Source organism: Mobula birostris, unplaced genomic scaffold, assembly GCF_030028105.1.
Source record: "Mobula birostris isolate sMobBir1 unplaced genomic scaffold, sMobBir1.hap1 scaffold_321, whole genome shotgun sequence".
Classification (NCBI taxonomy): Eukaryota; Metazoa; Chordata; class Chondrichthyes; order Myliobatiformes; family Myliobatidae; genus Mobula; species Mobula birostris.
Genome location: NW_027276274.1, coordinates 57,640 through 69,786, shown reverse-complemented (window position 1 = coordinate 69,786; position 12,147 = coordinate 57,640). Strand labels below are relative to the sequence as shown.

Here is a 12,147-nt window from a genome sequence, read left to right as displayed (position 1 = left end):
ATCTCTGGAGGGGCTGAGGAGATGCTAAATATGTTAAGTACAGACATGTCATGATGTGGTCTTAAATGAATATTTCTCATCTGTATTTACTGTGGAGAAGGTCATGGAAGCTAGGGAATTTAGGGGAAGAGAATATTGATGTTCTGAAAAATGTTAATATTATGAAAGAAGAGTCTTGAAATGGATAATTCCTTGAAGCTTAACCAGATGCATCCTAGGACATTGCGGGAAGCTATGCAAGACTTTGCTGAGTTCTTGGCAGAAATTTCTATATCTTCCTTGTATCAGAGAGACAGGATCTAACTGCATTTGGAAAGACAAGGGCTAATTAGGAATAGTCAGCATGACTTTGCACATAGGAAATAGTGTCTCAGGAATTGGAGCTGTTTAAGAGGATTAACGAGATCGGATCAGATTGATATGGTTGATATTGCCCACCTGGAGTTCAGCAAAGCCTTTGACAGGGTTCACATGGTAGGCTGGTTTGGAAGGTAAAATACATGTGATAAGACCATAAGACCATAGAGTGAGCTCGTCAAATTGGATATAAAACTCTCTTAGCGTAAGCAGTTAGAGGGAAAAAGGATCTAGCAGAGGGAACCCATGGTTTATTTCTCCAGTTGGAGACCTCCAACCAAAATTCAAAGTTCAAAGTACATTTATTATCAAAGTATGTATGTATACATTATACAACCTTGAGATTCGTCTCCTAATAGGCAGCCCGAAGCAAAGAATCCCAACAGAACCCATAAAAAATGAAGACTGTCAAACACCCTATGTGCGCAGAGAGAAAAAAGAACAAATCGTGGAACAATAATATCAAGCAGATAGCATTTTGAACTGAAGAGCACAGAGTCCCAGACCCATAGTTCAGTGCAGAGCCAAGTAAGTGTTGCAGAGCAGTGAGCTGAACTGGCCCGTCTCTAGCCTCGGTCCCCAACACCCTGACCTTCTCAAGCTGGCCCAGTGCCTAATCCAACGTCCAAGGATCAGGTTCTGTTGCCTCAATACGCTCTGCAGCCTGGACTCGACTGCCTTGATTCAGTCTGTACCTGACCTCAGCACGGCGCATAAATTGATCGAATCTCGGGTCTTCCTTGCTATTGGCAATGGGCCCACAGTCTCACCTCACCATGGTTGCGCCACATCTAATTGCTTCCAAGTCCAAAGGGAAGCTACAGACTGTTCTTTGCGATGATCATTTACCAGGAAAATGTGGTTAACAAAGTACTTTTTAGATTAGGTTATGAGAACACTCAGTCCTCTTTTATTGTCATTTAGAAATGCATACATGCATTAAGAAATGATACAATGTTTCTCCAGAGTGATATCACAGAAAACAGGACAAACCAAAGACTGACACTGACAGAACCACATAATTATAACATATAGTTACAGCAGTGCAAAGCAATACCATAATTTGATGAAGAACAAACCATGGGCACGGTAAAAATAGTCTCAAAGTCCCCGAGTCGATCGACTCCCGAGTCCCCAATAGCAGGAGGCAAAAGGGGGAAACTCCCTGCCATAAACCTCCTGGCACCGTCAACTTGCTGATACCTTGGAAGCAGCCGACCACAGCCGACACTGAGTCCATCCGTCTGAAAACTTCGAGCCTCCGACCAGCCTCTCCAATACAGCCTCCCAAGTACCATCCTCTGCCAAGCGCCTTTGACCTCTCCCCGGCCGCTGAAACAAGCAAAGCCGAGGATTCGGGCCTTCTGCTCCGGAGATTCCTGTTACCACACAGTAGCAGCGGCAGCGAAGTGGGCATTTCAGAAGTTTTCCAGATGTTCCTCCATATTCTCATGTCCATCTCCATCAAATCAGAATTGTGCACAGTCCCCTACTTGACAGATTACAGGTATCATTCACTGGAGAGGTCTCCTATTTAGTTGTTATATTTGTTTTGTTACCCACCAGCCAGGAGTCACTGAGATTCGCCAGTGACATCTTAAACCGGATATGGTGACCAGTGGCGTGCCTCAGGGATGTGTATTGGATTCCCTGTAATTTGTGTAAGTTTGCAGATGACACTGAAATTCATGATGCAGTGGACAGTGAAGAAGGTTGTCTAAAGTTTACAACAGGAACTAGTTCACCGGGAAAAGTGGGCAGAGGAATGACAAATAGAATTTAATTTAGAAAAGTGGATAGTGATGCAATTTGGGAAGTTAAACCCGGCAGGACTTTGGGGCTTGGGGGAATGTTGTGGGACAGACGGACCTGCAGGAAGAGGTACATATTTCCATGCAATTGATGGCACAGGTAGGCAGAGAGTAAAGAAAGTGTATGGTATGACTGTCTTCAGCACATGGAGCACACACTGAGTATATGTCAAGCCATTGAGTACAAAAGTTGGGATGTGATATCACAGTTGTATAAATGTTGGTGAGTGTTGGAGTATTCTGGAATTCTGATCACTGCACTGCAAGAAAGATGTGATTAATCCAGAGAGGATGCAGAATGATTAATCAGGATGTTACCAGGTACAGAGGGCTTGAGTTATGAGGATGGACTGGTTGGGTTGGGAGTGGTTTCCTTAGAATTTAGGAGGATAGGAGGTGAGCTTAGAAAGTTTTCTTATATTGTCAGGGGCATGGATAAGGTCACTGAGTCGAGAGCACAACAGCACAGAAACAGGTCTGTTGGCCCATTTCATGCCAAACTCTGTCAAGTCCCATCGACAGATATCTGGAACACAAGCCTTCACACCCCTCCCACCCTGCTCTTGTTGCAGTGTTGCAAAGGAACCCACATCCACCACTTCTGCAGACAGACCGTTCCACATTCACAGCTCCCTCCGAGTGACAATTCCACATTCACACCCCTCTGAGTGACGATTCCACATTCACACACCCCTCCGAGTGATGATTTCACATTCACACCCCACCGAGTGACGATTCCACATTCACACCCTCCGAGTGATGATTCCACATTCACACCCCTCCGAGTGACGATTCCCCATTCACACCCCTCCGAGTGGCAATTCCCCATTCACACCCCTCTGAGTGATAATTCCCCATTCACACCCCTCTGAGTGATGATTCCACATTCACACCACTCTCCGAGTGATGATTCCTCATTCACACTCCTCCAAGTGATGATTCCACATTCACTCCGCCCTCCGAGTGATGATTCCACATGCACACCCCTCCGAGTGATGATTCCACATTCACACCCCTCCGAGTGACGATTCCACATTCACACCTCCCTCCGAATGACGATTCCACATTCACACCCCTCCGAGTGATGATTCCACATTCACACCCCTCTGAGTGACGATTCCCCATTCACACCCCCCTCTGAGTGACAATTTCACATTCACACCCCTCCGAGTGACGATTCCCCATTCACACCCCTCCGAGTGATGATTTCACATTCACACCCCACCGAGTGACGATTCCACATTCACCCCCCTCCGAGTGACGATTCCCCATTCACACCCCTCCGAGTGATGATTTCACATTCACACCCCACCGAGTGACGATTCCACATTCACACCCCCCTCTGAGTGACAATTCCCCATTCACACTCCTCCAAGTGATGAATCTACATTCACACCACCCTCCGAGTGACGATTCCACATTCACACCGCCCTCCGAGTGACGATTCCCCATTCACACACCCCTCCGAGTGATGAATCCACATTCTAACCGCCCTCCGAGTGATGATTACACATTCACACCCCTCCGAGTGATGATTCCACATTCACACCCCTCCGAGTGACGATTCCACATTCACACCCTTCCAAGTGACGATTCCACATTCACAACCCCCTCCAAATGTTGATTCCACATTCACCCCACCCTCCGAGTGATGATTCCACATTCACAACTGCTCCGAGTGACGATTCGACATTCATACCCCTCTGAGTGACGATTCCGATGATTACACACCTCCCTCTGAATGATGATTCCACATTCACACCTCCCTCTGAGTGACGATTCCACATTCACACCCCTCCGAGTGATGATTCCACATTCACACCGCCCTCCGAGCGACGATTCCACATTCACACCCCTCCGAGTGATGATTCCACATTCACAACTGCTCCGAGTGACGATTCGACATTCATACCCCTCTGAGTGACGATTCCGATGATTACACACCTCCCTCTGAATGATGATTCCACATTCACACCTCCCTCTGAGTGACGATTCCACATTCACACCCCTCCGAGTGATGATTCCACATTCACACTGCCCTCCGAGTGACGATTCCACATTCACACCGCCCTCCGAGCGACGATTCCACATTCACACCCCTCCGAGTGAGGATTCCACATTCACACCCTTCTGAGTGATGATTCCACATTCACAGCCCTCCGAGTGACGATTCCACTTTCACACCCCTCCGAGTGAGGATTCCACATTCACACCCCTCCGAGTGACGATTCCACTTTCACACCCCTCCGAGTGATGATTCCACATTCACACCTGCCTCCAAGGTCACGGTGTATTTTTCCAAGGCATGGGAGTTAAAACTTGAGGGTATACATTATATCTAAGGTGAAGAGAGAAAGATTTGAAAAGAGACTCCTGCCAGATGAAGTGGTAACGGTGGGTACAATTGCACTTTTTTATGAACATTTAGTCAGATACATGGATAGAAAATTTTCAGGGTTTGAAATGTATAATACTAGAAGGTGTGCAATTAAGGTTAGAGGGAGTAATTTTAAAGGACATGCAAGCTTTTTATATAGAGAATAGTGAATGCTTGGAATGAACTGCCTGGGGTGGTAGCAGTGGCTGATACATTAGAGTCTTTTCAGAGATGTTTTGATTGGCAGATGAATGTGAGGAAAATGAATGGTTATGGTGATTGTGTAGACATAAGGGATTAGTTTGGCCATTTGATTACTGATTTATTCGGTTTTGTTTCTGTGCTGTACTGCTCTATGTTCAATGCCTTTTTGCTTCAGTAAAGTGCCAGTGAACAAAATGATCAGCGTGCGTGTGTTGGGCTAAGGGGCCGTTTCAGTGGTGTGTGGCTTTATGACTTCCTTGGTGTTCTGTGTATATTCATTGTAAAGGGGAAAGTCAACAATATGGGAGGGGTAAGTAACACTATCAGGAAAGTTGTTTAATGTAGAGTTGCTTGGTTACTTTGTGCAGCATACGGGTTGGCCTGAACCTGGTACTAAGTAGCTTCTTTACGTACTGTTAGTTTTAATGATTTCCAAGTTACTCTAGTTAATGCAAGTTTTCCGTGTGTATTTCAGATTCAGATTTGAGTATGCGGACACTAAGTACACCCAGTCCTGCTTTGATATGCCCTCCGAACACGCAGTCTATTCAGAATGGCCAAGGATCCTCCACCTCATCTTCTTCTGTCACAGGGGAGACCACTGCTATGATCCATTCCCAGTCTGTGTTGCTGATCCCTCAGGGTGTCATCAGGCCAGCATCAAGGCAACAGAAAGAACAGTCTCCCATTGACAACCTACCCGATCAAACCCTGATTGAGATGTTTTCACACCTTCCTACCAACCAGCTGTGCCGTTGCACGAGGGTGTGTCGTCGTTGGTACAACCTCTGCTGGGACCCACGTCTATGGAGGACTATTCGTCTCACAGAAGAAACAGTGAACGTGGACAGAGCTCTGCGTGTGCTCACCCGAAGGTTGTGTCAGGACACACCAAACGTCTGTCTTACATTGGAAAAAGTTATCCTTCAGAGCTGCAGGCGGCTGAGCGACAGGGGTCTCTACACCATTGCTCAGTGTTGCCCAGAGCTGCGGCAGTTGGAAGTACCTGGCTGTTACGGCATCTCCAATGAAGCACTCTATGATGTTGTCTCCCGGTGTCCCAACTTGGAGTATCTGGATGTTTCAGGTAACTGCAGTAAATACATGAACATTTGGCAACTGGTAACTGTTCAGATACAAGTTCAAATTCGGTCAAATTCCATGCATCCGCCAGGTTGATATTGATGTGGCATTAGGCTTAGGGCAACACACACAAAATGCTGCATCTATGGAAAAGAGAACAGTCGACGGTTTGGGCTGAGACCCTTCACCAGGACTCAGGCATTCTGTGTATGTTGCTTGGATTTCCAGCATCTGCAGATTTACTCTTGTGTGTTATTGATAAGGCATTTCTCTTTTTTTTGAGAATGGGGGCAAGGCTGGTAACAACTGGCTGAAAATATTAGTAACTTAATTGCTGTGAACATTGTTTCTCCTCAGTGGTCAATCATAGCTTTCCACCGCTAAATCCAAGCATTATCACAGTCTCCTAGGTTTTACAAAACCATTTTCCTGAGGTGATGTGAGGAAATCCTCATTTCCCAAAATCAAAGAGCCTTCTGCAGTTCCTAGAAATGTTGTACTTTTCTTAATGAGGGTGTAGGAAAGAGAGGATTAGGGTGGGTGGTGTCATTTAGCTCATCAAGTTTGACCCAAGCATCAATCACTCATTTTACAGTGATCTTCCATTAATCCTATTTTTTTTCTTCTCACAATCTCATCAACTGCTACCAATTCTACCACTGACCTACAGGCTCTCCAGCCCATAATAACCATAAGACCATAAGACATAGGAGCAGAATTAGGCCATTTGGCCCATCGAGTCTGCTCCACCATTCAATCGAGACTGATCTGTTTTTCCCCTCCTCAATCCCATTCCACGGCCTTCTCTCTGTAACCTTTGCTGCAGTGTCCAAACAAGAACCTATATAACTGTGCTAATGATGATTATCAAATATATGTCTGCATGTGATCCATATCTGTACCACCCTTGCCTATTCATGTGTCTGCCTAAATGCCTCTAAATGCCACCATCATATCAGCTTCCACCAGCCCTCTGACAGCCTTTTCCACTCACTGTAAAACTTAACAGCCTTGCACATCTGCTTTAAATTTTAACCCTGTCACTTCAAAACTATATCCTATAGTATTTGACATTTCTTCACATTTCTCCCCTCTCTATGCCTCTCATAACTTTATAATGTTATATCAGAGTCCCCCTTCTGACTCTATATTTCAGAGGAAACTGTCCAAATTTACAATACAGAACAGCACAGGAACAGACCCTTCAGCCCATAATACTTTTCCAAACTAGTTAAACTAGTAACTAAATGCCTAATTAAACTAGTCCCTTCTGTCTACACAATGCTCATATTCTTCCATCAGATTTACAAATGGTCCATGCCCCAGCTGATGTCTCTCTAAGCATCAGCATTTCAAAGGCTCCAGCTACACTTCCCTCTTACAGCGGACCTCTCAAAGTGCAACACCTTTTACTTGCATGGATTAAACTTCATCAGCCATTTGTCCAGTCATATCTCCAACTGAACTCTATCCTACTGTATCCTTGGACAACCATCTTCATTATCCACTATTTTTATTGTTTGCAGACCTCTTAATCAGCCCATCTATAATTTCATCCAAATCATTATATGTTACAAATAACCGAGGTTCCCAACAATGATTCCTGCAGAACACCTCTGGTCTCAAACCTCTGGTCACTGTAACATCCTTCCACCTCTACCCTCTTGTTTTCTATGGATAAGGTAATCCTGAATCCCAATTGTTGGGAGTGGGCCAGTGTTAGACTGTGAGGCTTTGATGAGATAAAACTTAGGCAAGCACAGGTAGAGCTTTTAAATAAATTTCTGGTAATTTTTTTTCTTTCTTTGTCTATTAGTAGACAGCTCATGTACTGAGAATGGGTCCAGAGTTAGTGGTATGTTATTTGTCTGAGATAAGACCAGACTGCTCCACCGTTCAATCATGGGCTGATCCAATTCTCCAGTCATCCCCACTCCCCAGCCTTCACCCCATACTCTTTGATGCCCTGGCTAATCAAGAACCTATCTACAGGGCGTGATTGATAGGTTCGTGGCCTAAGGTAGAAGGAGTCAATTTTAGAAAACCTAGCACATTTATTTTTCACCCTCCACTAGTGTTGCCACCATGTCCTCGTGCACCTCCTTGGGTGATAAGACCTTGAGACTGAGGTAGTGGATGACTGCACGAAGGCTGATGTCCATTTTCTCAGACAGTGCTTACTTGCAATTTTCAATTATCTGAAACAGAAATACCACAAAAGTTATTAACTTCAAACTTTCTGCATAATCACTCAAAGAGTTGAACTGCACGTGCATGCACCGAGAGCTGTATAACTCATCTCCTTCTACCTTAGGCCACGAACTTATCAATCAACTGTGCTGTGGACCACTTTCTGGAGGTCCAAGACGCCGACTTCTACAAAGAAGGGATCCGTATGTTCCACAACCGCTGGACTCAGTGTGTACATGTAGGAGGGGACTATGTTGAAAAATAAATGTGATAGGTTTTCTAAAATTGACCCCTTCTACCTTAGGCCATGGACTTATCAAACACCCCTCGTATCTCTGCCTTAAATGCACCCAATGACTTGGCCTCCACAGCCGCTCGTGGCAGCAAATTCCACAGATTTACCACCCTCTGACTAAAGTAATTTCTCTGCATCTCTGTTCTAAATGGACATCCTTCAATTCTGAAGTCATGCCCTCTTGACCTAGAATCCCCTACCACAGAAAATAACTCGGAATGTTTCTATGAGATCTCCCTCATTCTCTTGAACTCCAGGGAACACAACCCAAGAGCTGTCAGACGTTCCTCATACGGTAACCCTTTCATTCCTGGAATCGTTCTTGTCAATCTTCTTTGAACCCTCTCCAATGTCAGTATATCCTTTCCAAAATAAGGAGCCCAAAACTGCACACAATACTCCAAGTGTGGTCTCACGAGTGCCTTATGGAGCTTCAACATCACATCCCTGTTCTTATATTCCATACCTGTAGAAATGAATGCCAACATTGCATTCACCTTATTCACAACCGACTCAACCTGGAGGTTAACCTTTATATCCTGCACAAGGACTCCCAAGTCCCTTTGCATCTCTGCATTTTGAATTCTCTCCCCATCTAAATAATAGTCTGCCTGTTTATTTCTTCCACCAAAGTGTATGACCATACACTTTCCGACACTGTATTTCATTTACCACTTCTTTGCCCATTCCCCTAAACTATCTAAGTCTCTCTGCAGGCTCTCTGTTTCCTCAACACTACCTGCTCCTCCACCCATCTTTGTATCATTGGCAGATTTAACCACAAATCCGTTAATCCCATAGTCCAAATCATTGACAGACGTCATAAAAAGCAGCGGTCCCTACATCGACCTCTGTGGAACTCCACTGGCAACTGGCAGCCAGACAGAATAGATTAGATTAGATTATGAGGACACGCAGTCCTCTTTTATTGTCATTTAGTAATGCATGCATTAAGAAATGATACAATGTTTTTCCAGAATGATATCACGAAAACATATGACAAACCGGCTTAAAAACTAACAAAAACCACATAATTATAACATATAGGTACAACAGTGCAAAGCAATACCGTATGGCACAGTAAAAGTCTCAAAGTCTCTCGAAAGTCCCATCATCTCACACAGCCGGTGAACCTCCAGTGCCGCCAACTTGCCGATGCAGCATCCTGGAAGCATCCGACCACGGTCTGACTCCGAGTCCGTCCCAAAACTCCGAGCCTCCGACCACCTCTCCGACACCGAGCAGCGAGCAACATCTCTGCCGAGCGCTTCGACCCCGGCCCCGGCAACAGGCAATAGGCAAGGCCAAGGATTTGGGACCTTCGTCTCCGGAGATTCTCGATCGCACAGTAGCAGTGGAAGTGAAGCAGGATAGGATCCCTTTATTCCCACTCTCTGTTTTCTGCCCAACAGCCAACGCTTGACCCATGCTAGTAACTCCCCTGTAATTCCATGGGCTGTTATCTTGTTAAGCAGCCTAAGGTGCAGCACTTTATCAAAGGTCTTCTGAAAATCCAAGTACACCACGTCTACTGCATCTCCTTTATCTATCTGCTTGTAATTTCCTTACACTCTCCCTGATAACTACATCTGCATGGGCGTGCATTGAGCTGCAGCTCTTTAAAACTGTGTCAGGAAACTGAGCTGTAGCTCGGTGAACTTAGGGTCATTTGGAAGAATGACGAGGTGATAAATATGAGCTACAAGGAGGTAATCACCACAAATTTGCAGGAGGCACGTAGCTGGATGAGTCTAAGGGGAAGTAATGAGAACAGGCAGCCAGTGCAGAGTATGCCTGTGGCTGTGCCCCTCAGTAATATCACTGTAGGGGGAAGTGATCTAGCAGGGAGAAGTTTCAGTGCCCGGGTCTCTGACACCAAGGCTCTGTGGCTCAGAAGGGAAATGGCAAGAAGAGAAGTGCAGTAGTGATAGGGAATTCCATAGACAGAGGAGCAGACAGTAGATACTGTGGATGTAAAAAATACAGTATTTTCCCTTCCAGGTGCCAGGGCCAAGGGAAACTTAGACTGAGTCCACAGTGTTCTAAAGTGGAAGGACAAACAGCCAGAAGTCATGGTACATATTGACACCAATGACAGGGAAGAGGTCCTGAAGAGAGAATATAGGAAGTTAGGTAGAAAGCTGAAAAGAAGGACCTCCAGGCTAGTAATCTCTGGATTACTGCCTGGGCCACATGCCAGCGGAGAGTAAAATAGGATGATTTGGCAGATGAATGTGCAGCTGAGAAATTGGTGGAGGGGACAGGGGATTCATATTTCTCGATCATTGGTATCTCTTCAGGGGAAAGTATGACCTGTACAAAAAGGATGGGTTATACCTGAATCCGAGGGGGCCAGTATTCCTGTAAGCAAGTTTACTAGAGCTGCTGGGAAGGATTTAAACTAATCCGGCAGGGGGGTGGCAACTGGAGAGATAGAGCTGAGGCTGGAGCATTTGGTATACAAGTAGATGCAGTGTGTAATGAGACTGTAAGGAAGGACAGGCAGATGATAGACAAAATTATAGTGAGTGGGATGAGCTGAAGTGTAACATGGGAGCAAAATCAAAAGGGGTGATGAATACAGGACTGTATATACAGGTCCACAATCCCTTATCCAAAATCCTTTTGCATTTTGGAATTCAGAATTTTTCAGATTTCAGACCCCCCCCCCCCAACGATACCAAAAAACACGTATGCTCAAGTCCCTTATTTAACCTGTCTCAGTGCGGTGGACTTTAGGACCCGGCAGCACACCAAACCTACGCACAACCTCCCGTATACTTTAAATCATCTGTAGATTACTTATAATACCTAATACAATGTAAATGCTATGTAAATAGTTGTTATACTGTATCATTTAGGGAATAATGACAAGAAGAAATTTTAGTTCCAACAAAAATATTCAATAAAACATAAAAATATACAGCTTGAAACGAACTGTATCAATCACATGGTAAATGACTTATTGGAATAAATGTAGAACATCACTATCACTGTCACTATAAAACTTCAGTAACCTGTCTTTCTGTTTATTTAAATCATTAACAGTGGTCGTTCCAACACTATTTTCTTCGGTAAGATGATGCACAGACACATCACGATCAAGCTTCTGCAATAACTCCGTTTCTGCGTTATTGATAATGATAGATGCTTCCTTCTCTTTTTCTCATTGTTACCCATAGGGGTATCTGCAGCTCTTTTTGACATTTTCACAGTGAAATTAAACACAAAGTCAACAGTCAACACAAAATATCAGTGAACAGCAAATGCACGTGTAACCAGTGCGATGTGCTGAGCCACAACTGATATCTGGCAGCCTCTGCTCGTGCTGCCACATCACTCCTGAGTGACGTCAGCTGTTGGCAAAAAAAACGTCAGTTTTCGGAGCTTTTTGGATTTCAGAATTTCAGATAAAAGAATGTACACATGTATTTGAAGGCACACAGTGTATGGAATAAGGTAGATGATCTTAAAGTGCAGTTAGAAATTGGCGGGTCTAATGATATGGGCAACACTGAGTTTTGGCGGAAAGAACATCATTGTTGGGAGCTTAACATCTATGAAAACATATTGTATTGCAAGGACAGACCGAAAGACAGAGGGGTTAGGGTGGCTCTGTTGGTAAAATATGAAATTCAAACCTTAGAAAATAGTGACGTAGGATTAGAAGGTGTAAAATCTTTGTAGGTAGAGTTAAGAAACTGCAAGGGTAAAAAGACCCTGATAAAAGAGATATATATGTCTCCAAGCAGTAGCCAGGAATGTTGGATACAAATTATAATGGGAGATAGAAAAGGCATGTAAAAAGGGCAATTCGACATTTCGGGCGG

General features: G+C 44.6%; 1 protein-coding gene across 3 annotated transcripts in view; it reads left to right on the top strand.

Moving 5' to 3' along the window:
- The window catches only part of LOC140192967 (F-box/LRR-repeat protein 7-like), a 247,036-nt gene extending 235,743 nt beyond the window's left edge, over positions 1 to 11,293 (top strand). For all 3 annotated transcript variants that reach the window (XM_072250437.1, XM_072250436.1, XM_072250435.1), the window contains 2 exons: positions 5,225 to 5,836; positions 9,365 to 11,293. In XM_072250437.1, the coding sequence (XP_072106538.1) occupies positions 5,225 to 5,836; positions 9,365 to 9,507 (755 nt within the window). In that variant the 3' untranslated portion in view covers positions 9,508 to 11,293. The remainder of the gene's footprint in view (positions 1 to 5,224; positions 5,837 to 9,364) is intronic.
- The last annotated feature ends 854 nt before the right edge of the window (positions 11,294 to 12,147 follow it).